General features: G+C 47.9%; 3 protein-coding genes across 4 annotated transcripts; all 3 read right to left on the bottom strand.

Annotated features, from left to right (window-relative positions):
* Positions 1-342: 342 nt before the first annotated feature.
* On the bottom strand, positions 343-4,811 carry HOXB7 (homeobox B7). The gene is made up of 2 exons (XM_032440913.1): positions 3,875-4,811; positions 343-1,306 (listed from the first exon to the last, which is right to left on the bottom strand). Exons 1-2 carry the CDS (start codon positions 4,272-4,274, stop codon positions 1,053-1,055), a joined length of 654 nt encoding a protein of 217 aa, XP_032296804.1. The 5' UTR covers positions 4,275-4,811; the 3' UTR covers positions 343-1,052.
* Positions 4,812-6,727: 1,916 nt separating this feature from the next.
* Positions 6,728-8,676, bottom strand: HOXB8 (homeobox B8). Of its 2 annotated transcripts, none has more exons than XM_015885612.1 (2): positions 8,003-8,676; positions 6,728-7,137 (listed from the first exon to the last, which is right to left on the bottom strand). In XM_015885612.1, exons 1-2 carry the CDS (start codon positions 8,421-8,423, stop codon positions 6,830-6,832), a joined length of 729 nt encoding a protein of 242 aa, XP_015741098.1. In that variant the 5' UTR covers positions 8,424-8,676; the 3' UTR covers positions 6,728-6,829. The 2 variants fall into 2 exon arrangements, with proteins under 2 accessions (XP_015741098.1, XP_015741099.1); XM_015885613.1 differs by having other exon boundaries at positions 6,728-7,134.
* An 8,230-nt stretch (positions 8,677-16,906) lies between these two features.
* On the bottom strand, positions 16,907-21,520 carry HOXB9 (homeobox B9). Its single transcript, XM_015885607.2, has 2 exons — positions 20,860-21,520; positions 16,907-17,616 (listed from the first exon to the last, which is right to left on the bottom strand). Exons 1-2 carry the CDS (start codon positions 21,365-21,367, stop codon positions 17,381-17,383), a joined length of 744 nt encoding a protein of 247 aa, XP_015741093.1. The 5' UTR covers positions 21,368-21,520; the 3' UTR covers positions 16,907-17,380.
* Positions 21,521-27,395: the final 5,875 nt, after the last annotated feature.

Here is a 27,395-nt window from a genome sequence, read left to right as displayed (position 1 = left end):
ATTGGTTTAAGAAGAAGAGAATTACAACGAAAGGTGATTTGGACGCTCCTGGCCTCTCTGCGTTCCTCCTTCGGCCGTGGCCAAAGAGGGAGGCAGATGAAGCGGCCGCGAATTTCAGCGCTGCTCATCGCGTTTTGGCCGAGTCTCTCCAAAAGAATAAAGCACTCAAGTGTTGGGAGCGATGCTGAGATGAAAAAGGAGCGCAGGGTGGTGATGGGTCGGGGCAGGTTTTAATATAAAAGGGGTCTTTTAATAAACACATTTGCTCTTATATAGTTATAGATAGATTCTAAAGCCTTGAGTGGTGTTCTTAGCGAGGACAGGGAATGGAACGCAACGTGGTTCGAGAAGATTGGAGATTTCCTTTTTATTTCGAAGAATAATCAACACAGACGAGGGAAAAATCAAAAGCAACACGTCGCCATTAAATACTTTGCTACTTCGATATACAACAGTTTACGTAGCACAATATTAACTCCTTTTGTTTTTTGTTTTTTTCTCTCCCAGGGATTCAACAAGGAGGAAATCCGGGTAAAAATATACACAGACAAAACAGCCTTGCAACGTGGAAAGAACCACAGAGGTTACAGGGAGAAGGCGTAATAATAATTCCTATTATGTACAGGATTCTATATATGCTAAGTATCATTTGCATTCAGATTTTCAGGTCACATCTTCTAAATTAAAGGTGCTAAACACGACCACGTTACTTCATACCAAAAAAGTACACAGCGAAGTACAAACGGAGATTTACAAATTACTTGGACTATAGGAAGACTCACATAGAAAAAAATGTGTCTATTCTGACTCTAAAGCCACATTTAATAGGTAGATATTCATTCTATTGTACAAAAAAAAAGACTTCGATATAGGTAGTATTTTTTTTTTTGTCAGTGTCAGGAAACACAACGGATCATTCCTAAGTTTTTAATTATTTATGCACTTAGCGTCGATCTATTTTAGTATACAGTCTTTTCTGGGTGGTTTTTCCCCCTTTCTTTTTCTCTGTTCCCGTGAGCTTTCACGTTTCCTGGATCCACCTTTTGTCCTTTTCATTCCTCCTCGTCGTCCTCCACGTCTGCCTTTTCCTGGCTGCTGGAACCGGAGCAGGCAGTTTTATTCTCTTTTTTCCACTTCATGCGCCTGTTCTGGAACCAGATTTTGATCTGTCTCTCCGTGAGACACAGAGCGTGGGCGATCTCAATGCGTCTCCTTCGGGTCAGGTACCTGTTATAGTGAAACTCCTTTTCCAGCTCTAAAACCTGCTGCCTCGTGTAGGTCTGTCGGCCGCGTTTTCTGTCCGTGCCTGGGAAGGAAATGCAGATTAGGATCAGTTAGATTTGAAGGGCAGAGGGGGGGTTATATTTTGATGCCCAGCAACACCCGTCCTCCTTAGCTCCACAAAAGGAAGAGCACAAGCTGATCCTACCTTTCTCCACATTCTCAATACCAACTCCCTGCTCCAGAAGCTTTTCCCACTTCTCCCTCCCTATTCTCGGCCCCAAAACATTGCGAATTTAATCGCCCTTCATCTCGGAGAAGGGAGCGGTGATTTTCCGCTTGCAGCCCCGCTGTGCCTCAGAGCCGAGCGGGATGGAGCTGCAAACTTCACCAAGTTTCCTGCTCTCCCAGCTCCTGTTTAATTTCTGTTTAAACACCACAAACTTCGGATGGAAGAGGGATAAATACACAAAAAGAACCCAGCGAGAGCTGCGCCCGCTACCTCCACAACCCCAACTATTTGTCCTCTCCTAAAGCTGTCATCGGGCTGCTTGCTTGGGAAGGTGTGTGATGGTCTTAATTATTTCAGGGGATGTTTTTGGGCACAGCGGTGGCTTCTGCTCGGCTGTGGCTGACGTAGGGGCTGCTACCTCCGAGTGTGCACAACATGGGAAGAGCTTCAACCCTACCGCAGCCTCTGCGCTGCTATTCCGCTGTTTGGAGAGGGTCTGTAAGGGGCCCGACCCCGTAATTCCACCCCCCCCTCTCCAACCCGACGTTTCCAGAGTGCAAGTGGGAATAATGGTACAATATAGCCCTTGTGATCCCTCTCTATTTTCTGTGTAAATGCGACGTCTATCTATAGTATAATGTATTCTTTCGTGGAGAAGTGGGGATGGCGGACAGCAGCCCTCGGCCTCTCCTCCACACATTCCATCGGACTCCTCTTTCCTTCCCCCCCATCCCCCTTTTCTTCCCCCCCCTTTTTCCTTTTTAAAGGAAGAAAAGATCCAGTCATTAAAAGGAGGGAGGGGGGGGGGAAGCAAAATAGCCGTGCTAGCTGTAAAGTACGAATCTGCAGGTCGTGGAATGTGGGTTGTAAAATCTGCTGAGGGAGAGCCATAAACTGCTGCTGAATAGGGATGACAACTCTATCTCTGCACTCTGATGAAATTCCACAACCGCGATCGCACAGTGGGCATCAGACGCTGGAGGAGGGATCCCTGAGGTCGAATTTCTCTGGTTTTAAGCACGGCAGATCACAGAGCATCCAGGTTTGGGAGTGAGGGGTCCCCCCGTTTGCCCTTCTTCCAGACCCTCCTAACGCTGTTCCTCGTAGCGTCACATGCTGAAAGGGGTGGGTGGGTTATGGGGGGGGTTGTGCGGGGGTGGGGAGTGGAGGGCTTCTTAAATCTAAAGCCGGATAAAAGGGGAGACGAAGTGTTTACGACCAGAAATATTTGGTCTTTGATAAATCAACTCTGAAACTGAATGAATTATGGAGCAGGTAATGGAAAGGACTGACCACCAAATCAGTGCTAGGGTACCTCCTGCCTGTGAAGCCGCCCAGCATTGGCTGCCCCTCTGTTTTCCTTTCCCCTCTCTATGCAGGAGGTTGGCCCGCACTCCCCTCGCCCCCGAAGTTTACTAACACGACACTTTCCGAAGATTTGGCTGCTCTCAGGGATGCTCTCAAGTTGCAATCTGGCACCGGAGCGGCCAGAGACATGAGCTCATGCGTTCTCCTCGCTCCCAGGCAGGACAGCTCTTCCCATTCCCGTGCCAGGGTCACTCGGGTATAAACACATCCACGGGTGTCTGAAGCACAGGGAAGTACCCCGAGTGGGGCCCAAAGTGAAGGGAATTCCTGCCCCAGGAGCTTCTTACCCGCATCCCATGCACTCCCGTGCGATGGGAACGGGATGTTTAAGAAATGTTACTTGACACTGAGACGGAGCAGGGCTGGGGATGAAGGCAGAGCAGAGTCCTGGCGTGGGGTTCCCTGCTTTGAGATCCTGTCTGGGGTTATTTGGAAGGTCACCCCGCAGTCCCTGGATCCGTCCCTACAGCCGGATCCCGGCCGGGATGTCAGCGTTTTTATTGTAAACAGGGCTTTTAATTGAGCCAAGGATGATGTGTTGCTTTTTCAGATGGCAACACGCTAGGCTTAATCGCGGTGTCTGGGATGCGGTGGCGAGGGGCTGGCAATGGAAGGGTTTGCAGCCTGAGAGAAAACAAAACGAGCTTGAGAGCACCTCCCATCAATAGTTTATTTCGGAATCTATATCTACATCTACACAGGGGTAGCGCGATCTTCATCCTGTAAATATAGGAGAAGAAGGGGATGGCCATTATTCCTGCAGCTCTGTCTGTCCCCTCTAAGACAAACTGCCTTTTGCACGGCACACACACAGCCCCAGCACCACTAATAAATATTTAAAGCTAAAAGGATGGCTTTATGGCGGGGGTTTCTCTCTCTCTCTCTCACCCTTTTGAAGCCGGAGATTCGTTTTCGGTGAAACGTCATGAAAGGAGATGGGGACAATTCCCCCCTCCCCCTCCGCCACCCCCCGCGTACGCCATAAAATAATTTACACTCCCCCCATCCCCCCCCCCACCACAGTCTCCTTTCTTTAAGGAGGATTGCGCTTACCTGTGCTCCTCATCCAGGGGTAGATGCGGAAGTTACTGTCGCTTTGCAAATCTGAATCCCTCTGGTCCGTTTTGTTGCAGTTTTGCTTAGAAGCATCTCCCGGGCACATCATGGAGAGGTTTTGCTCAAAGGGGGAACAGTGCATATTGAAAGAGCCGGGCTCCAGGCCGTACCCCGAGGAATACATGCCGGGGGGTTGGGGGTGCACGGCGCTGCCGCTGGAGTACAGCCCGGGCATGGAGGAGGCGAAGGGAGGCGTGGAGCCGGCCCCATAACCAGCTCGTTGGGTGTTGGAGGCGAAAGCGCAAGAAGTTTGCTCGGGAAAGACTCCGGATGGGAAAACCGAACTTGCGGCTTGATATTTAGAAAATAAAGCATTCGCATAATACAATGAACTCATAATTTGGCCGGGTGATTTGTAGGTCGGGACGTTTTAGTGTCGGTTTTACGAGGTACCGTGATATATTACGGAATTAGAGTCCAGATTTACACCAAAAAGGAGCCCTTTTTCCTCCCGGCCCATGTGACGCGCGGGCACGTGGCTCCAGCGGCGCCAATCGCCGCCCGCTCCCTCCTCGGGGGCAAAAAATTGTAGTGCTGCTGGATTTATAAAATATGATAAATAATTGATGCGATATAAAACCCTCCAAGATCTATGCTGGAAGGGGGTGAAATTGTGCTGGAGTCGATAAGCAACCTGTAATCAGTTTTCAGCTGGAGGACCGAGGGCAGAAGAGAAGGCGAAAGGGAAAGGGGGGTGGAAAGGGGGCGGGGGGGGTTGGTGAGCAGCGCTGCTCCTCTCGGTCTCTCTCTGGTGGAGGAAAAGGAGCGGAGCTCTATTTATCCCTTTATTGATCCCGTCGAAAATTCCCTCCTTCGCTTCATTTCCCGGCTCCGAAGCACTTTTTTCCGAGGACTACATGCTCTCCCCCCCCCCCCCCCCTTGACCCTCTTGCGACCACCCCCAAAAGACAAATGTCTGATTGATACCTAATAGTTCCAAGCTCTTCCCCCCCCCCCGCTTCCCCCCACTTCAAATGCCATTCAGCTCTATATCTCATCTATTCCAATGCCACGGGCTTTGAGTTTCGTATTGAACTGGCATTTGCTTTTCTTGTTGCGAAAAATAAAGGCTGTACAGATCCCTTGTTTAGCGCGTCAGCGCTTCTGCGGGACTCAATTACAGTTATAGGAAAGCGTTACCAGCTGGCTGATTTGCTTTCTGCTGGAGAAGCAAAGAGATCTTCCAGATCAGCTTCAATTTTCCCCCTTTCTTTTATCGGTTGGAGGGAGCGGGGTAGGGGAGGGGGAGTAAGAAAGGAATAAAGTCTTACTGGCAGGAACAGCAGCTCAGACAATGGTGGATGTGCCGTTAGGGTTTGCACCGGTTCTCCTTTCCCAAGGTTAAGTTGCAAGGGGATGTGTGTGCATCCCCAAGCCCCATCCGCGCTCCCTTTGCTATGGCAGGAGAGCAGAGAGCTCAGCTGCACCGCTTCGACACACAGAACAGAGAAGGGGGGCGGGGGGGGGGGGGGGGGGTTGGAAAGGAAAGTGAGCAGAGCCGGGCTCCGTCGTGCAGAGAAAGCTTTAGGAAGAGGGAGAGAGGGCAGAGAGACACAGAGAGAAAGAAGGGCAATGAAAACACACGTTACCTTCGGGATGATTTTCCACACATCTCCCAACCTGTCACCACGCATGAACAGTTAGAAACAACAACAAGAGCAGAAGCCATCGCTGTGTCCCCCCCACCTCTTCCAACCCCCCCCCCCGCCCCTTCCCCGGCCCCTGCCCGGCCCAGCAGCGGCCCAGCATCTCTCAGGCATTGCGGGCTTTGATGGCCGGGGTTGCAGCTCCCACACAATTGACTTTTATTTCCTTTCTATCAAAGTGGTCCTGGAGGAAATGGAGCAGGGTAAAAGAATGATGTCACGGAATTCTCGCTTGTAAACTTTATTGTAACTTTCTTCCGCCGCTTCCAGGTTTAGACAATAGAACAAAGTGATGAAAGAACAACAAAATATATCATTAGTTCCCCCAATAAAGTAATTCACGTATACAGTATACATTCTTTTTCACAGTTAACCTAAGGATCACTTTACAACTTGCTTCACTGTGCGCATGCTAACTAAAGGAGAGGAAAAAACGCTTTTTTTTCATGATCTTTTTTCTTTCTTTTTTTTTTTTCTTATTTTTCTCTTTTTTTTTTCTTATTTTTTTTAAGAGACATTGAAAAATCGCAACCAAACGAACAAACAGGAAAGGAAAAAATCCCGAAGCGAACAAAAGAACAGAGGGAAGGAAAGTAAAAGGAGAGAGAAAGAGATAACTCTAGCATAAATAGGCAGTTTCATGTTGTTGGGATGTTTGTCTCAATAGCTACCTCCAGCACATACAGATAAAGCGCAAAGAAACATAAGAAGAGAAATAATAATAAGTGGAAAATAAGAATAATTAAAACCAAACAAAAAGTGCACGAATGTAATTTCACAGAACTCCTATAGCATTGAAAGCTATGTTAACCAACACCCCCCCACCCCACCCCCCCAACCCTCCCGCCCCCCAAGGAAAGAAGAAAGAGACAGAAAGACAGAGAGGGAGAGAGAGAGAGAGAGAGAAGATTTCACAGTCATGTTTTACATAAGCTATTGCGTTACACTACCACTAGTTAATAACTGGCAAAAGGCAGGGCAGAGCTCCGCGGCGCTTTTGCATCACTCTTCATTGTATCAAAGGATAATCAGGAAAGTGGTGCTTACAGCTATATTGTTTTACAGCAATAAAATGGGGGGGATGGGGGGGTCTTTTTTTTTTCTTTCTTTCTCTTTTCTATGCGCTGTTGGTTCCCCCCCCCCAAACCCCCCCAATACCCCTCCCTTACATTAACTACCATTAACGTGGGGCTCGGGGGCTCTTCCACCCCAGCAGCGCTCTCCTTTCAGTCCTCAAAACTCCTTTTTATTTCTTGTCCGCCTTCTGTGCTTCCCCTTCCTCGTCCACCTCCTGGGCTCTTTCCATTTTCTGTTTTTCCAGTTCTTCCTGCTCGCATTTGCTGCTGGGAAACTTGTCTTTGTTGTTTTCCTTTTTCCATTTCATCCTCCTGTTCTGGAACCAGATTTTGACCTGCCTTTCTGTCAATCCCAGGGCATGCGAGACCTCGATCCTCCGTTTGCGGGTCAGGTAGGGATTAAATAGAAATTCCTTCTCCAGTTCCAGCGTCTGGTAGCGGCTGTAGGTTTGCCTCCCCCTCCTCCGTCCAGCGGCTGCTGGGGAATTGCAAAGGTTGGGTGGAAAGGGGAAGAAGAGGAGGTTGAAAGATACATAAACCAGGCTCGGGAATGGGCGCACACACACTCACACACACACATACACACACACAAGGAGGTGAGGGGAGGGAGGGGGGGGGGAGAAAGGGCTCGCAGAAGCGAGGCAGGAAGCAAAGAGCGAGAGGAAAGGCTGCTGTATGATATTATAAAGGGAAGATGGTTCTGAAGGAACAGGGTGATGGTGGTGGGGGGGGGGGGGGGGCGGGGGGGGGTGGGGGGTGGGGAGGGTCACCTCGAGCCCACTCCGAGCAGCCCAGCAAAGCCTCCACTCGCGCACTCCTTATTACCCGAACAACAACAACAACAGCTCCGGCACCGGGGGATGTAAGGGCACAAAAAGAACCGCAGCCCGGGGAGAGCCAACAGCACCGCCGAAATCCCAAATCAAACGCGAAACAAAAAAAATGAAGGGGCTTTCTTAAGGCTATAAAAGTGCCATAAACTTTAAGGACGCTTCCTTCCACTGAAAGCCCGGCTCGTTCAGCCCCCAGAAGAAAAGGGCTCCTTCAGGGTAATTAAACTATAAAGCAATTTACAAGTGCAAAAGTTTACCCCCATAAAGCACTAAAATACAGTCATTGGGGAAGAAAAGGGGAGCGAAAGAAAGAGAGAAAGGGAGAAAGAAAGAAAGGGAAGAAAATGAGAGAAAGAAAGGGGGGCAGAAAGAAAGAAGGGCAGAAAGAAAGAGGGGCAGAAAGAAAGGAAGGGGGGCAGAAAGAAAGGAAGGGGGACAGAAAGAAAGATAGGAGGGATACTTTATGGGCTCAGGAAATGCCTCTTAGCTGTCCTTCCCATCTCGCCTCACCTTGCGGTCGCATCCAGGGGAAAAGCTGGGTCGGAGAAGGGCTCTGCTCCGAGCTCTCCGCCTCCTCTCCAAGGCCGCTGGCAGCAAGCTTGCAGTCCGTGTACTGCACCAAGTCCGACTCCTGGGCGCTGAAGAGGCTCTGCCTTTGCAAAGGGTCGTAGCCATAGAAGTTGCCGGGGTCCCCATGGCACGCCACGGCGCAGGGATTCTGTTGGTAAGGGGAGCTGGAAAGTGATGATGCTCCGTGGTAGAACTCCTGGATTTGGGTCGGATGCTGGAAGGTGCCCCCCGTGCTGGGTCCGTACACCACCGTGGGTCTGCCCCCAAGATCCTGAGCGAACCCGCAGTCATAGTAATTGGGACGCAAAGAGTCCCCGGTTTTGTATTTGGAGAAGAGTGAGTTGACAAAATAAGAGCTCATCTTAATTTAAATAATAATATCGGTACGGAGGAAGGAAAAGGGAAGGAGGGGAGGGGGGGAAAAAAAAAAAAAAGGAAAAATAAAAAAGAAAGGAAAAAAAAAAAACCCAACCGAAGCAAAAAACCACCGGAGTCTATTAGGCAGAAAAAAAAGAAAGCGCTAAGATGCAAAGCGACGACACTTTGTGATTTCCAGGAATATAAAAGGAGGATATAATCAAAACTCTAAGCCTGCATGGTACTGAATTCTTTCCTCCCCCCCCCCCCCCAAAAACCCCCTTAAAAAAAAAAAAAAAAAAAAAAGATCGCCACTTAAAGAGTTCTCGCTTTACATTTCCAAGAAGAGATGCCAGTTCATAAACAGTTTTCAGTGATTTACTTCGGCGCAAATGAGTTGTTTCATATTTTGCAGTGTCTTTTCATGATCATTTGCATCTATTACCAAAACCTCATCCTATTGGCTTCTCCTTACTCCACACGGACTCTGCACTGCATGATTGTGAAAGGAAGAGTGTGAGAGAATAAAGAAGGAAAAGCAAGCGAGGGGGAGCGAGAGAGAGAGAGAGAGAGAGAGAGAGAGAGAGGGAGCGGGAGGGAGACGGAGAGGAGGTGGGGTGAATATACGGATTAAATATGTTTAACTACCTACATTAATGAGATATCGCTCGCCTCACAACAAATCACGCACCTCGACCACCCCAAAGATTGATTTTTGGGGAGTGTTGGAAAATGAAAGAGAAACGCTCCCAGTCGTTAATTTCGAAATTTTAACGAGGCAGTTTTAGCCTTTTTAAATGTCAGGGTCGCTTTGGAAAACTGTAAAAGAACACGATTTAATTGCTAGCAGTTTTAAAAGGTCCTATAAATGTAATTGGTATTTTAATACAAGTTATCAAATCATACAGCTTCTTACCCTAAACATATTTTAAAACAAACGAGGTAGTCATATTTAACATTTTAATGATCAATTTCCTTATTATTGATAAAGGTTTAACTATCGCATGAAGGGAATTGCATTTGTAATAGCCCCAAAAAAGGCTGTAAACTGTTTAACAAACTATAAAACGCCATAAAGCCGGGGATGTTGTTGTTGTTTATACCGCACTACATAAAAGCCGTTAGGATTTTACGAGTTCTTTCCTCTACTGCTATAAAACAGAGGTTTCGATTGGACTCGTCCGCATTACGGCGAGATGTGGAGGTGTCAATATTGAATTAAAATGATTATGGTTTTTCGTATATAACATTGACTTTTGGTGCTTCTCTCGCAACACCCCCCCCCCTCCCTCCATCCTCCCCCTCTCCCCCTGCCCTCCTCACTCCGAGGACTCCTCAAAGATGTGGTCGGGGATGATTGCAAACTCCGAGTATTGTTTCTCTTATCACCTCCGGAGCAGAACCTCTATGCTCGCTCACTGATGGCCGCTTCCTCACTTCGCCCCCCTCCTCAACAACTTCTTCTTTTTTTGTTGTTGTTCTTCTTGTTGTTGGTTGAGACTTACCAGGAAAGATGGGGAGAAGAGGTGTGTGTGTGTTGGGGGGGTCGGGGGTGGGGGGGGGAAGGGTGGCAGAGGGGAAACAAGAGCGAGCCCGTCTGTTTTATGGGCGTAACAGCGGAGCAAACTCACCCCCTAAGATGCCAACGCTGCGATTTCCCACCATCGAAAACACACAGGGGGTAGATTTGGAAATCCATTTCTCGCACTCAGCAAATATGTATTTACGGAGACGCATTCCGGCTAATAACGGACCCAACCCCTCCCACCCCAACGCTGTCCCCCCTCGCAATGCCCGCTCTGCTTCCCGACCCTTCTTCCTCCAAGACAACTCAAAGACACTTCCAAACACTTCGCTTTCCCCTTCGTCCTGAGACCCCCGCTTTACTCTGCACCTTCCCTCACGGCGTTGGGTAGAAAAAGCCCTTTTCCTTTAGCTTGCCTGGAGCGGAGGGGAGGTTTTCAGCCCTAAACAACGTGAAAAAAGAAAGAGGAGAAAAGTTGCCCTGGTTTTGGTCACTTCGTTTTGGTGGTGGTAAAAATGCCTGCATTAAAATTGGCTGTGGGAGCGGGCGGGGAATGAAGGTACGAGGAAAGAAAAGAGAGGAAAGGAGAAAGAAAGAAAGAAAACAAAGATAATAACGGAATAAAACTTTAAAAGCACCCTTAGAGAAATAATTTAAGTAAACACGTTTCGCCTCTTTTGAGCAGGGATAATTTGAGCCGAGTCTAAGAGCCTTTTCAAGTAATTATTGTTGTTGGAGTACTTGCAGTGGTATAATTAAGGCTTTTCTCCCCCTAAAAGGCAAGTTAACATTTTATTTTTCTCCACACTTTTATCGTCGATTGAGCAGATTTTGGTTTCATCTTCGCACATAAAAGCCCAGAAATGGGTGCGCATAAGGAAACAGAGCTGAATAGCGCAGTGTGGGGATGCGCGGGGCTCGGATTTTCAACAGAGCCAAACATTGAATTGGCCAAAGAAACCCCAGCAAAGGATTCGCGTCCCTCTCTGTGCCTTTACAGCCGTCCCCGCATCCATTTGATAGTGGTAAAATTGAAAACCACAGCGGTTCCCATTCCTAAACGGAGCCCCGAGGAGGAGAGAAGGGAAAGTTGGTTGTTGGAAGTTGGCGTTTATAGACAGGGCGGTAGGATTTTATGGCCGTGATGTGACGGTAACTCATCAATGCACTGCAAATCAATAGTGATCTTAAATCACTCATCTACTGTACTCGGATTCCCGATGAAAGGAAAATGTTTCTATTCTAAAGAAGGGGAGGGAGGGGGGGAAAGAAGAAAAAGCTGAACGGGTGCGGATGTGTGTGGGGTGTGTGCGGTAGAGGTAATTTATAAAGACCCAACGGAGGAGAGATTTATTGGGAATCCACGGGCAAGAAAGGCAAAAGAACGGCCCCGAACCCTCTGTTAGGTAAACCTTAACTTTACGCTGCTCTGCGCTTTCACGAGGGCACGATTTCCCCCCCGTCTGCTTTATTGCTATGATTATTATTGTTATTTTATCCGTATCTCTTCCCACGTGCGTCTCACTGGATGGGTTCGAGACGGAATCTCGAGGTGTTGAGACTTTTCCCTCTTTGGGTAATGCTTGAAATCGCTTTGAGAGCCGTTCCCGTGTGCGCATCGCTGTAACTTTGAGGCATTATTCAGCAGAAAACAGCAGATCGGGGAATGGTTTTTTTCTTCCCCTCACAACTTCAGCCGAAGCAAAGCTGCATCGATTCGAGAGGAAAACGCTCCTGGCAGCGTTTGCCGGCTTTTCTGCCTGCCTTGTTATGAACGGAAGGGTTGGAGAGTCTGCACGGTGGTTGCCTCGTAGTTATGATGGGGTGTGGGGGGGAATAAGGCCGAAATAAAAGTGAATTAATAGGGCTAAAAGTTTGCGTTTTGATGCTGTTGAGTTACCGAAGGGATGGCGCACATTATAAAGCGCTGTAAGTTCATCGTGTTGGACTATTTTGTGACATTTAGGAGTATTTCAAGCTTGTTAAGCGGAGTCTTTAGGCACGAAGAAGAGGCAGCGTTACCAAAAAGAGCAAGAACTAAATCCCACATAAGCGTGTTTTTGGCGATGCTTATGAATCTAAAACGTACAAAACGAAGAGCTGAGATCGAACAGATCATCCTAATGGCCAAGATACAGTGCCAAGGAAAAACATCCTCATTCTACGTGCCCGTTTCTGCCCGAACTCTCCATTCCACTCTCCTTTTCAGTCCCCCAAACGTAAATCTTCGGTTGGGAGACAATTAAGTTGTCCTCCCACCTCCACCCGAACTCGCAGAAGACAAAACCGATCCGTTTTCTCCCCTTTAAATGAACATTGGAAATAGATGCGTGTCCCACCTCTCACTCCATCCCAGCCGACAGATTAACTCCCCTCCTCTATTTATTTATTTTTTTTTCCCTTTGAGCATCACACAATTCACCCTCGCAGGGGGGGAAAAAAAAGGGAAAAGAAATAAAAGAAAAATAGATGTAACCTATAAAATCGGCAAAACAGCTATAATTAATCCTATATTTTATGCCTCGGGATGGTTCCTGCTCGCCAGTTAATGAAATCAAGGTGTTGCGCGGAGCACCGCGCATGGGGGCTCTAGTCTATCGTGGAGCAATGGCGCCACCTCGCGGCCAAATGAGGTACTGCAGCGCTGCCGGGGGTACGGGGGTCTCAGTGAGGTGCAGAGTTGGGTTTGGGGGGGCACGGATCTGCCAAGGAAGGGAGGTGGGGAAAGGAGAGGGTAAGGAAAAGAAAAATGGACCTCATCCTTCTCGCTTCTTAGCGTTGGAGGGTTGCGTTCCGAGAGCCCCATCATCCAGCCGCTCTGCTAGCAATAAAAGAGACAAAACGGGGTTGCTTTTGAAAACCACTATTGTTTCAAATTCCGAGACTAAACAATTGGTCATTCTGCTCTGGAGGGGGAAGGCCAGGGCTGTAAACCGATAAAGAGCTTCCCAAGCCCAGACGTCTCGCCAGAACTTGGAGTGTGTGAGTGCGGGGGTGCCCCTGTGTGTGTTGTTGTGTGCAAGGCTCTGCATTCTGGCAGCCTGGAATTGCTTTAAAGAAAGAGAAAGGATTGGGGAGGAGGGGGGGGTTAAGAAGAAGAAAAATAAAAGAAAGAAAGGAAAGGAAAAAGAAAAGAACAAAGGGTATCATCCAGAGTGCGGGATTTTCAAGGCAACTGCAGGAGAAGAATAAATTAGCCAAAGTCCCTCCCCACCTTTTCTCTCCCCCCTGGTTTATCTCCTATTTTTTCACTTCCCCCCCCGTTAGGAAACAAAACAAAACAAGAATAAAGAAAGCAACTTTATATGCGACCGAAGCAGAAATAAGAACATTTACGCGTTGGGTTTCCCCACATTCCCAAGTCGTTGTAGTAATTTAGGAGTTCCTGAAAGTTTTCTTGCACTGTTTGCTTTACAGCCGTTTAGTTCCTTAACCTTCAGAAATTTATACCCTATAAAGTTTTATAGCGGTCATATTCTTTTATTGCAGCACACTGCACTGAATTTTCCTTTTTTTATGACAAGTTCCTTCCCTTTCTCTCTCTTTTTCCCTCTGTAAGCTCCGAATATCTTTTTTCTTCTATTGTTTTCTTTTCGTTGCTGCCCTTAAAGAAAGGATTTTCTTCGGGAAAGAAAAAGAAGTGAAAAATTACCCTTTAGAGCTCCCATTATGTTAAAAATTAGTGGAAAGAGATTCTGGGTTGGGTTTCTCACTACCTGCTTCCCGCAGGGCTGAGCGGGTCTTGGATTCTGTTTGGTTTTGGTTTTGCTGGGGTTTCTTATTTTATTTTATGTATTTTCTTGTTGATTTCTTTAATAGAGAGAAGCACTTTCCCGGCACTTCTCTCCCTTCACGAGCAATAAAACGTCAAACGAATTTAGAGGCGGAATTACCTCTCGCTGAGCCCACGGCAAAAGGAACGGGGTGTCAAAGCCGAGGTGATGCCAGTGGGGTGGGGTGTCCCCGTGTTACTTTGGGGTTTCTGGTATCTCCGTGCATTGAGGTATAAACGGAGACCGTCAAACCGAGCGCGCCCGCAATGCCCGTCTGCCCCGCGGCCGATGTGAGGATGCAAAGACGAAAAGCTTCCAAACGAACCAACAAACAAGCGAGGAAAAGAACTGCAGCCCTGAAAGGGAATCGGAAAAAAACGATCTTCGAGTTGATACCGTAAAAAAAGAAGAGAGAAAAGAGAGAAAAAGAATAAGACTTAGAAACGCACCGAGGCTGTAAGAGACCGAGACGCACTTGCTGCACCGGAATTATTTCCGTTTGTTTCTTGGAGCCTTTTTTATTCCTTTAACCTAAGCAGAAATGGATTCTGATAATACACTTAATGAGGCACTAAAGAACGAGGAAAAACACCGAGAAAATATTTCTGGGATTTTAGGTGAAGCCGTATAACACAATGACATATCGGGGCTGTTGTTCTCAGATCGATTTTTATTCTGGAGCATTAAACATCCGCAGAAAATACATCCGGGCTGACGCTACAAAAGACGTTTCCCCTCCCAACCCCCCCAAACATTTTCAAGTATATTTCCTAAAGATCAAAATTAAAAGAGAACAACCAAACCCGCGCTGATGCTTCTAATGCTATGAAAACCAATAGAAGCCCGTTGTTATTTGAAACATAACTGCCCTTTGATTTAAGGAAAGGGAAGAACTCATCCAATGTCAATGAGATGGGTGCGCTCCTGAACATCCACTGACACGGATTTAACCCAACGCTCAGCTCGAAATATGGGCTCGTCAATCCAATGCGAGGAGCAGATGAAGCTCCTTCACCCTTGAGAAGGACCAAACAAAACTGAAATGGTTGCCTGCTTTCCATGCTCCTCCATCATCTCCCCCAACCGAGCATCTCGATTTATACAGAGATGCGTATATGTATATATATTTATATTTGTTCAATAAATCCGGATTTGGGGCAATGGTTCTGAAGCCACAAACTTTCTCCTCAGCTCCAGAACTCCAAATCTCTTTGCAACAGCTTTTCTGAGCGCGGATTGGAGGAAGGAGAGTGGGACCGTGGGCTCAACAGGGAGTTCAGTTGTGCTCTATCAACACCTGGAACCCCTCCCTCCCAAACCCAACCCAACTCAACCCAACCCTCCCTTACCCCCCACTTTCCATTCCCAAAGGAGCTCTTGAAGGATGGAACTTTTCAAACGGGAAAAGTCTGGGCACGAAAACAAACTTTGGGAGGGAATGGAATTAAACACAGCAGGTCTGGTTTCTGGTCGAGAGGAGGATTTGTTTCCCCCCCACCCCCGCCACCCCCGAGATCACGAGGAACTGAACTGGTGCGATTCTCAGCGCAGCTCCCAGCCCTTATCTCTGCATCGAGGGGGGAAAGGGAGCGGGGGGGAGTGGGGGGGGAAACAGGAACACTGTCTCAAATCTGCCTATCGCTCCTTCCCAGGGCCATTTTTGTTCCCAGCAGATAAAAGCAGCCTCACAGCCCTCGTGCTAAAGATGCCCAGCAGCTTATCAGAACAGATTTGTGCCGGTTCATCCGCGCAGACAGCAGAAACAGATTTCTCTTCTTCTTTCCCTTTCCTCCCCCCCCCAAAAAAAACACGCTCTACCTCACACCCCCTCGTTCCTTAAGAGACTCCTGGCAGCTAAACATACAAACTTGCACACGAAGAAAAAGAGAGAGGTTTATTTCCATATATATTTTTTTTCTTTTTCCACCAACTAACAACTGAGGAACTCTTTGTATACTTAAAAGCCACAATAGAAACAGAAAACGAGCTTCGACATTCACAGAAGCACAACCACAACCACGTTTTACAATAGCCACCATATCATCAACTGGTACTAATCCACCCCCCACCCACCCACCCCCACCGCTCCCTCCCCCCCACCCCTTCCTACCCCCCCCTTCCCAAAACAAAGTGAAGTCTTACAGAGATAAAGGAAACTCAGTCCTGCATGGTTGGGGAGAAACCTGCAGCGGATCTGTCAGAGCAGAAAGCATCCGTCCGGAATGCCGGGAGCCCTCGCCGTAAACCATCGGGGCTGGGTGGGCTATAGAGAGTGCTTGGAGGGAGAAGAGGGGGGGGGAAGCTCCTGGTAGAGCTCCTGGTAGAGCTCGTTGAGCCGGGATGGGGATGGAGATGGGAAAGGGGATGGAGATGGGAATGGGGATGAGGATGGAGATGGGGACGCTTGGGGTGGCCCTGGAACGGAGGGGAAACGGAGCCAGGAACCGCTGCAACCCAAACTCCACAGCACCCGAGCGTTAACAGCGTCTCAGCAAACAGGAGGGGAAGAAATACACACACGCCAGGGTTGGCACTTTATCTCTGCAACAGCCTACTGCTTTAGGAAAAGTCAATCCACAATAAATTATAAATATGCTAGCACTAAGAACACAACCTTCCCCTCCCCTAATAGCGCTACGAAGGTAGTTTTTAAACTAGAAAATCCCATTCTTCCTCCCCCTCTAAAAGTTAGGAATAAGTTGGCAGGGGTTCTTCCGCCCTTTTTTTCTCCTAAATAATTTACAATGCGGCTCTGAGTGTGCCCCACACACAGCCTCTCTCCTCTCCTCCCCCCCAACACCACCCCTCCGGTCTCCTTTTCCAAGTGACCCAATATAAAACTACCAGATGAGTGGGTTGGAAGGGGGTGGAGGGGTGGTTCTCCTGGAAGGTTCCTACTAAACTTTCAGGTCAAAGTCACATATCTACCATGGTAAGATGGAAATAAAACCCCGCATCATAAAAACAAAGAGAAATAATAATAATAAAAGGAAGAGGAAAAGAAAAAGGAAGCAGAATCCCAGCGCAGTCGGGAGTGGGGGCTGTCACTGAGCGATTTGCCTACTGTAAAGTTGACGAATTGAAAATGATTTGTTGGGTGCAATTAAACGCAAGCCTTACGAATGTGTCTGTCTTGCGGCAGTTTAATTAAATCCTCCGGTTCCTCGGCCACCTCAACGTGTGTGTTTGTGTGTGTGCCGGGTGCTGTGAGTGCGAAGCATTGTCCTTACGTGGAGAAAGAAAGGCAGCGTGCTTTGGTGGGGGTTTGTGGCCGGTTGTGTTTGTCGTCTTGCTTTCCATGGAGAGAATGCAAGCAGGGAAAGCTGCTGCTCCTACAGGAGCCCTGTGTCTGTGTTACACTGTGGGGAGAAGAAAAAAAAAGAAATAGAGAAAGACAACAAGAGAACAGAAACAAAACCCAGCATGTGCCCCCCAAAGAGGAACTGCACTATTTTTTTCTCTAAGTTGCCTCCTACGTGGCAACGCTAAGAGGATAAAAAGGATATTAAGCAACATCTCGCATGCAAAGGTGGAGATGGGGAATTGGGAAGGTTTTCCCCTTGGTTCGGGTTGTGTGTTAGCACTGCAGCTCGGGTGCTCGGAGCTGGGGGCTGGGGGGAGTTAAGGGGGGGAAGGAAGGGGAGGGTGCTGCTCTGCTGCTTTTCACTCCTTGCCCTGCTCCTTGTTCATTTTCTTCATTTTCATCCTTCGGTTCTGAAACCAGATTTTGACTTGTCTCTCACTCAGGTTGAGGAGTCTGGCCACTTCGTGTCTACGGTCCCTCGTCAGGTACATATTGAATAAAAACTCCTTCTCTAGTTCCAGGGTCTGGTATTTCGTGTAAGGGCATCGCTTTTTCCTGGAGGAGCGGGCGTGCAGCCAGCTGGCAGCTGGGTTGGCTGAAAGAAAAGCACCAAGATCAATACGATACAGCCTGAGTGTTTCTCAGAAGGTTTTCATCATGCCATCAAATACGAAGATTATACACACGCATATGCGAACCCGAGATGGGAGACGGATTGAAAGCAGCCCAGCCTCGGCAAAGCGAGCCCTGCCCACAAGTGGGGGCCAGAATTCACCCCCCTCTCCTACCCATTCCCAAGGTGCAGCAGTGATGTTCTCTCCTTGCTATGGGAGAAAGCAAAGCCAAAATCCCGCATCTATTTCAGATGCTTTTCCCCACGTGTCTGCGGGTGCACTCCCGTAGAGACAGAGTTGCGGGTAGAGGGGACTGAGGCAGAGGAAAGGGGAGGGGGGGTGGGGGGGCAAAAAAAAGGCCCCTTGAATAAATCCTGCTTATTTTTGCTGCGTGGCAAGAAACGATCTCGATACCATAAACATCCTCAGGGCTGGCTGGACTCTGCTACAGGAGGTCTGGACAGTGTTATGCTGAAGCATGGACGTTTGTAGGGCCGATGTGAAGGGAGAACAGCGGCCCCAATATAATCCCCCCCCTCCCCCCCCCAGCCCCCTCCATAACTCGCGTGTGAGAGAAGTTACGTGGGAACATTCTGCATAAAAACACATTTCGGGCTTAAACCCAATGCTGGGATGGGGGTTTGGGAGGGAGGAAGAGGAGGAGGTGGGAGGTGAGGGATTAAAAACACCATTTTAAGATACGAGCCCCGCAGACTCAGTGCTGGGTGAGGTCGCACCCAAAGGTGAAGCGCTTCGGGGGCGAATAATGGAGTGTTCGTTAATCACATGCAAATATCGGAGGAGTGTTGGGGTGAGGAGAGGAGGGAAAGGAAAAGGACAGACCACGTATTTCTATTTTATTTCCCTTTCGTCCTCTGAAATGATGGCCGTAAGCCGTAAACCTTCACACCAATTAAACGGGCCGTTATAAATATATACATACACACACGCGCCCCATCACGACTTTCCCCTCCACGTAAAACGAAATATATGGAATATTTTTACAAATAATCCGCTTAATCTTCCCCTGTAAGTACTGCCTCCTCCGAATCTGCGCTGCTATTTCCTTAATGTAATTGACTCGATCTAATATGCAGAATTAAATATTAAAGAGGAAGAAAGCTGTTAATAATTGATACTGTTAATCCTGCTACCCATCTTTTAATGGCAACGGAGGGCTCTGCTTCATAACGCATTTTTATTTGGTCGGGTTTTATTTTCTTTTATTTTTTCGGTCGCATCTCGGATCGTTAAAATCGGAGGCATTTGAAACGCGGGTATTTTATTTACTGACTGTATACACCCTCCTGAATGGGCGAGCAAATGAGGGGAGGCTCTGGCACATGGTTTCCTGCAAACCTAGCAAATAAATTCACAGATCCCGGTGCCATAACCGGCCTAGAGATTCATTATTGTGAAATACTTTCAAAAAATTGAAAGAGTCAGGGAAATGGGTGGGAGTGCTCGCTGCAAAACAGCTCCGTCTCCCAGCCCTGGCAGCCTCTCCACATTAGCCCAAATTAAACTATTATTTAAAACAAAATATGCGTCGTAACCACACGCCATAGAGAAACCACACTGCATCCTCTTAGCTCTGGTCCCTGCGCTTACTTAGGACTTAATAACATTTTCTTGGACGAGGCTTTTCTATATTGAATTTCAGGGACATTGAGCACAGAACCTGGATATTTCATTCTCTCCGACCATTCACCTCCCGCTTGCAGTTTGTTCTGGATCTCTGCCCAGCACAATAGAACAGGACTTTCTTTTTGTGTGTGTGTGAGTGTGTGTGTGAGTGAGTGTGCACGGTGCAAGCCAAACGATAGGGGAAAAAAAGAATGCCCCCGCACCATCGTGCACACGGAGGGGGGAATACACCGCGTTTTCAGTACTGTTGCTCCTACACTTGGGTGAGGGGTTGAGGAGGGGGAAGGGGGGGTTGAGATGGGGTGGAAAAACCAAAATGAAGTTAATTCACGGAATGACTGTGCCAGGGTGTCCTGCACACGCTCCGCACGCTGTACCTTTAGCGGGGGCTTTCTCTGCCCTCTCCAACCCAACACTCCGCAACAACTTCGCCTTTCATTGCTCAAACATTCGCCGCGATATTGGAGCCAAATTTCTCCCTCTCAGCCCTTTCACCTCCCAGATGGACCCCGGGTACCAACCGAACCGGTGCGGGGTGAAGACCCCCCATTCTTACACACTCAAACTCTCTTGCGTCATTTTAATAACAACAACAACGCGTATTACAAGCAGCACTAACCATAATCTTATTAAACACATCAAAACGATTCTTCATTCTGCGTTTTAGGGCTAATAAAAGAGAAACCAGGTCACTAAAAAGGCACAGGCTGAAGTTTAGCTGTTCTCCAATCTGGCTACGTTACAAATAAAGAGCTAATTAAGCTGGAAGCACTCCCCCCTCTCTCTCTTTTTAACTCAACTCGGAGGGAGTTTGGAAATAGTGATATTTCGGCTTTGGAACAGTCAGACCCTGAAGTGAGGCACGAATATACGAGTAATTGGAAACAGAAAGAAGCGGAGGCGTGCAAAAAAAAAAAGAATAAAATAAAATAATAATAAAAGAAGAATAAAAACAAAAGAAAAGGGAAAAAGGAAACCAAGCAAAACGCTCACGACAAATACACCCACGGCAGCAAAAAAACAACAAACCCCGAGGTGAAGGGGAGCCCCGAGCCTTCAATCTGCCGGCGCAGCGCAGCTCAGCGGGCACGGAAAAGCCCCCGCCGCTGTTTACTTCCCCCCCACGTGAACTTTTCCTCCTCGATTTTCCCTTTCCCTTCTCTCCCCCGACCTCCGCTCTCCTCTCCCGGCCCTTCTCCCCGCGTTTCCCCGCACTCTCCCCCCCCTCCAGTCCCTCGGTTCTCTCCACCCGCAGCCCCGCACTCCCTCACTCCCTCTTACAGCAATGATCTCCGCTGCCGGAGTCAGCGTTCTGTAGGAAGGAGGACGGCTCGATCCAGCTTTTGTCCTCTCTGGACTCTGTTTTGGTCGGAGACGACTCTCGTTTTAATATTTATTTGTATTTCCCCCCAGAAACAATGCCACCCCTCTCCCCTCCCCACCTCTCCCCTTAGGTTGGCATCAGCCATCTGAGAGTTTTCTTTAAGCCCTGATTTTAAACTTTACGCAGCATTGTCCCCTTTTATTGCACCTCCTCCAGCTTTTATACTGTTTACTTCCTCACTTTTATAACTTACTTTGATCTGTTCTGTCTTTGTCTTCGCTTCCTTCACAAACTTTATTGTCCTCGAAGCTGGGCCTTTGATTGGAAACGATCCCTTCCCTTGCAGCAGAAGTTTCTAAATTGTACTCCTGTGTTCCCTGTTTATGGACATCCCCGGGACGGCCCAGCAGCGGCTCAGCCTTAACAGATCCCTGCCCGGGGAGGGTCTCTGCTCTGGGCACTGGATCCAGCCAGCTCCGTAGATACCTGCTATCAGATGGGACGCTTTGATGTTGAATATATGGATGGTAGACGGCAGGAAGGGTACCAGAAGAATGTGGATTCAAAGGAGTCCAGGAGGCGCTGAAAACAGGAGGTTTTGGCTGAAAACTACAAGAGGGGAATTCTAGATGTTCATTGTGCCCAGCTTGCCTGGAACTCGTATATTGCCCAGATGAAAATTTAGCTGAAGGCGAGTCTTCACTTTCATGACTTATAATAGAGTCGACATAGTAATTGCTAAGAGTCCCAGAAATGGACATTCTCAGACATCATACAAAGCACGGTTCAATGAAGGGAAAAAAAAAATATATAGGACAGATCTAGATTTGTACTCTACCCCCTTCTCGAACTTCCTAGCCAACAAAGTACAGTTGGGCTGCTGTGTTGTGAGCTCCCAGCAAAATGATTGGTCAAACTTTTTTCGTGTGCCTGATAAAGCGTCAGTCTCGGCGTAAATCAATCGAAGCCGAGGGGGCTGCGCTGCGCTGTCATCCGCCCTTGCATTCCATATCAAGGATGGATTGTTTTATGTTTATGCAATGTTGCAAAACGTCAGGAGTTTAGAAAAGCCACGAAACGGGCAGAGCTGGGGCTGATATCTCCCTACGTAGATTTTGCTGTTGTTATGGAGGGGGGGGGGGTCCGGGAGGGGGTCCGGGTTTCTTTTCTTTTCCTTGTTTTTTAATGAAAGATGCTGATGTATTCACTTCGCCTTTAATAACCACCATGGGGGAATGGGAGATAAAAGCTATTCTTTGCCACTCGGGCTCCAGAGTACGATAGCAAAAAACAAAAACCAAAAGGCAGAAAATACATAGAAATCAACCCCCCCTACCCCCCCATCCCCCCCTCCCTCCGACCCGCACCCCAGTGGTTTCGTATACACACATACTCGTGTGTGCATTACACGACATGCACACGATGCGCATACAGATGCGTTTTGGGAAGGAAAAGCGAGAGTCGTGGGAGGGTGTTGTAAATAACAAACCCTCTGGCATCGGAAAATGGATGCTAACGTGGTACGATCATGGGGGCAAATATGAAATTTCAAATGTGAGTGGCATATGCGTGACATTACGGCTCGGAGCAGCGAGCTGCAGACACGATCCCCCCCCTTCCTCCCTGCTCCCCCTCCCCATGCCCTCGGCTGAGTGCTTCTATCCGTATCGCATCCAAAAACCGCTCCGTGTATGAATTCATCTTCACGTGTTTTGCGGCATAATGTCGGGGTTGCTTTGCTGGAGCCGAACCAGCGTGATTCACCACGTCGCTGGAATCAGAAACCTTCATTGAACTTTACAAGCCCGGTGAAATACCGAGCGCCACTGACTCTGCTTTGTTGCGGAGTGCCTCCGACTTGCGACGGTTAAAGAGTTTAATAAAACTTACATTAGCTTTCTTGGATTTTTATAGTCCTGAATTTATTGCCTGTGGAAAAAGAAAGGGGGGGAAAAAAAAGGGATCCCTCGCCTTTCCAGTCACGGTGTTCCCCCCCCCGCACACCTCGCTTATAGCACCGCTTGTATGTGTGCGTGCCGCCTCCCCTCCACCCCCCCGCCGCCCTCTCCCCGACGGCGTTATCGGCGATCCGACTCATTTCGGCTTAATTTTAATTAGAATTATAATTTTTATTTCTCTTTTTTCCAGCCCTGGAAGCGATGATTGACGCGCGGCTCCGGTTTGGTGCGGGTCCCGCCCGGCGGTGCGGGGTAACAGGGTCAGTTTTTCCCGACTTATTATGATAAATGCGTTTATTGCGAGATGATCTGATGGCGTCGTAAATGTTGGTTAAGGAAAAGGTGCGCGGTGTGATTAGGGCAAAAGTGTTTTCTGGACTTCAGCTGTAACAGTCTGGATCAATTCGCCTCCTTTAATCTATTGCCCCTCCGCCCTTCTTCCTCTCATCCCAACACAGAAGGATATTTAATGTGAAGGGCAAAGAGATTTCTAGGTATGATAAATCATCGCGAATCCTTCCTGAAGTATATAGGGATGTAAGTATTATATAGCCTGTATTAACGGGCTAATAATAACATTGGAGGGTGCTAATAGTCACCTGAAATCAAGGAAAGGCATATTTCGCATCTCTCTCTGTCTGTGATACCATATGTGTGTGTGTACACGACTCTTATATGCTCGTCTGTACAAAACCTATGCATGAGTTTGCTACCAGAGTTGTTTTACAGATACGGGGTGATCATTAAGGCTCTAAAATCCCGACACTCAAACAGTTAGATTTTCCCTTATTCCCATCAGCGGTGTTTTTCGTTGCCCCGCAGTGTGATGGAAGGACACTTCTCCCCACGTCGAGAAACAGAGACCCTCTGCAAGAGGCTCTGGGAAGAAGCCGTCCATTTTCATTTGAAATAATAATAATAATAAAAAGAAATAATCGCGAAGGTCCCGATGATGGGCACAGAAAGCCGGAGCCCAGTGCCGGAGGTCGAATTTACTTTTATTTTTTACATCAATCAAGGTAATAAGAGCCCCCCCCTCCAACCCCCACTCCCCCAGCTAGAGCGAAACGCTCCCTGGTCTGAAAAAGCAGAGTCAGTCTCGGGCTCCAACCAAGGTGAGTTCTGGGTTAAGCTCTTGCAAAGACCGTCGCAAGTAAATGTGACCAGGTGAGTCCTCACCGCCAGACAAACCTTCCTCTCCTTTCTGTGGGGTGCATCCAAAGTAACCCCACTTCATCCCTTTGCATTTAAACTGGGGAAGGCTGAGAAATCCCTACGAGTGAGCAGAGCGGGGCGGGATCGCTGATCGCTCAAACCAGGGCGAGAGATGGGCGAAATTCCTGTTTTCCCCAACTTTTATTTGCTCTTCCCTTTAACTCGTTACGGAGTTTTTGAACTTAAGAGATCCCGTGTCATCAACCATGCAATGCGAGCTGCTTGCTCGGATTGCCACAGTCCCCTGTTTTATTGCCTTCCAGACTTTATTCTTTTTATTACATCAGCCTATTTCACAACAGTTTCGGAGGGACTCTAATAATGTTATGAGAGCTTGAAAAAGGGAAGGGCTGATTTAAGCGAGTTCTGGAGATTCAACTCTCCTGGCTCGTGGAAATGTGTTTATACAAGTGATGGATAAACAGCCGTGTTGGTATCGGGGTGTTGAATAAGTATAGATAAAATTATTGAACGTTAATTGAAGCAAAACACCTGTTCTCTGTTTGCTAGATAGATTGGCTGTGTCTTACCTGTAATAAATATATTCTTGGGGAAAAAAATATCCTGGTGCACCTCCTATAAATAATGATGAACTGTGTCAGCATGTGAGTATATAATCTTCTGTAGTATATAAATTCAGACCAAGAAGACTCTTAGGAGTGTGGCTGTAAGGCAGAAAACAGGAGTCCTCAGATCCCTGGTGGATGGAAACCTCACAAGATGATCTGCCAAATCCATTTGCTTTCGCTCCTCTGGAGGTTTCCGTTTGTTCAGTAGTTTATTTTTGATGCATATTCCCATAGCTCATCTCTTTGTAACCTTTGCTGAGAGGGACTCCAGGCGAGCAGCCGCTCCATCCCTGATCTGGGAGCCCCGCTCGCGTGTTGCTCTCTGTTTCCTGTGACTTCATACTTGAAAGCCTCAAAAAGAGCCCGAAAGAAATGCCATGAAAAGCTCTTCTCTTTGAGACTGAGCGGGGGAAAAAAGAAGACTCGGAGGAGGAAAAGCCGGGGGGGGGAAAGGGACCTCGGGGAGTCAATTTCTGGATGAGTTTTTGGGTTAGAGCAGCCAGGGTGTGCGAGCTGTGCTCGATTTACACACCGGCTGCCTTCACTTGAGGTATGGGCTTATTGCTGGTCGGTAAAGCGGAACTAGAAACAGTGACCCCCTCCAAAAACAAGTCTGAAGTGGAAACTTTTTGCTGCTCTCAGAATCAGTGCCAAGTGTGTTATTTGCCTGTGAGGAAGAAACTGGGAGTGTAGTCAGCTTGCAATGGAAACCCAGAAGCTTCCGAGCTCAGATGTTGTTTATAAATAATCTTTCTTGTTTGTAGAGAGAAAAACCAATTCCACACAGTGTTCCCCTTTGAAACACACAGCTGCAAAAATTCATCCTTAACAAACAGCTCCTCGGGTCGGTATTGCTGCACCGCCAGCGACACAAAACGCCTTCACAAGATGCAGCTTTCAGGTCTGTTCCACTGCCGTTTTTTGCTGATGTGGAAGTTTTGGCATCAGAAAAATAAAAGAGCAAACGATCCTATTATTATTTTTCTTAAATTTATTTTTATTTTTATTTTTGGCTGGAAAAGTATGTAACCACTTTTATTATTTTTAAGGACAGTTGTTAACATTTATTAGATTTGGCACCTTCCCTTTCCAGATGCTTTAGCATTGAGATGAAGGAGGTGGGGGAGATGTGGGGCTGCGGAGCTTTCTGCTGTGCTGGGATGGGACGGGGAGGGTCCTATCGTGGTTTCGGGGTGGTGTGCGGTGTGCCTTACTTTGGATGCATCCACTCTTCTTTTCACGTTGGGTTTTGAAGGCGATAAGGGTATGCAAGAGGGGATAACAGCTGAGAGCAAACCTCGCGGCTATGGGAAGTCTGGAGACCAGATTCAGAGATCACTCAGCCTTCAAAGGGCCGAGAGTTAATTTCGGATATGAAAAGTATGCCAAAATAATAATAATTATTATTAATAATTATAGAAATATTTTAAACCAGAAAACTGGAATAAAATCCCGGTTTAGAGCACTCTGTGATTCACAAACAACGCATTTACGTGGATGTAAGAGAGAAAACTTCAGTCCCAAACCCCTCCAAACTCACGAGAGAGGAACAAAAATCCTTCTTGAGGAGTAAGACTTCTTTATATATATATATATATATAAAGTGAAATAAGTTTCTGTAGCCTGAAAGAAGAAGGATCTACCTTTGCCATTTCCTGTGCTAGCCCTCAGTTTGAATGCGGCCGTCTGTTAAAAATCCGTAAGTGGTGAGAAGAAGGGGGGAGTTAAGGGGGGGGAGGCGGAATTCCTTGTCTGAAGAGAAGCAAAAACAAGTTACACATGTGGGCAGTTTTCCAAGAACCCAAAGTATACTCCGGCTAAAAAACACAATTCCAAATGAGGTTTGTAATCTCAGCAGTTAATAAAGCATTTCGATCCCCTGGAAAGTAAAAGCGTATGCGCTTTGGAAAGGGGAAGCCGAAGGAGAGAAAGTTAAAATAAAGTCGGATTGTTGTTCATGAGCCCGCATTTTAGCTACCAGACTAATCCTCCCCTCCTCGCCTCCTTCCATGAAATCATATCGAGCTCCCACGCAATAGCTGGGAGACTGCATCGCTCCTGTTGTCTCCGGATTGGGGGTTTTATACCCCTCTGCTGCTGGGTCCCCAGCCATGATCTGCTGTGGGGTCACCGCCAAAGAGTGGGAACCCGTCCCCTAAAATGGACTGAAGTCTGGGAGGGATCTGCCTCCACCACACCGAGGCAAGGCAGTAGGGTGGGAAAAGGGCACAGGTACGAGAATGAAGTTCTGGGGGGAGAGTAAAATGTGTAGCGATCAAAGAATCTGCAGTAATAAAATATAAGAAAAGGGAGAGATTCTTTCAGACGGGCTCTTTCCGCATCACTTTTGTTCCCCCCCCCCCTCCCCACTCACACCCCGAGTCGGACCGATATGGGGCAGACGGGACCTTGGCAGGAGAGCAACTCGTGGGAAATGTGTTGGGCGAACCGCAGTTTGTCTTAGAGCAGAACTGAGCATCACGTCGCAAACGGGGCAGTTACCACGAGGAGGGGATTTTCACCATCCCCACACAGCAGCTTCTCCAGGTAAGGTCTATCTTCTCTTTCTAACTCGGAAAAGAAGAGAAACCTCTGCGGAGCTGCGGGATGAGGGGATCATCTCCCCGCACCCTTCTCGCCCCATGCTTTCCATGGGAAACGAGTTCTGTCCCCGCTTGCAGGCAGCCATGCGCCCCCCAACCCCCCCGAGCCTGATTCTGATCTCCCCCAGCTCCGTCTCCCCACTCTCCTCCCCTGCCTTCGCTTCCTGTATGGACGTGGGTAGGAGAGAGATCAAAATCAGCAGCCCAGACATTTACAAGGCAGGTTAGTGGTTGCCTATGGGGACATTATTACCGAATAGTTTATGATTAACTTTCCCAGATTGTCCTTTTCCGTTTAAGGGCTTTGAGGCAGGGCACAAGTAGCGCGTTGTTTCTAAGGAAGGAGTCACGGGGCTGTTGAATTGGGTAGAAAACTCCGAGCTATTTGACGCTATTTGACTTTCCCTCTCCTCCCCTTGGAGCGGCTGTTTGTTTAATAGTGGA

This window comes from Coturnix japonica, chromosome 27, assembly GCF_001577835.2.
Source record: "Coturnix japonica isolate 7356 chromosome 27, Coturnix japonica 2.1, whole genome shotgun sequence".
In the NCBI taxonomy this organism is placed as follows: domain Eukaryota; kingdom Metazoa; phylum Chordata; class Aves; order Galliformes; family Phasianidae; genus Coturnix; species Coturnix japonica.
The sequence above is the reverse complement of the archived record's forward strand: the minus strand, read 5'-3'. Positions and strand labels throughout refer to the sequence as shown.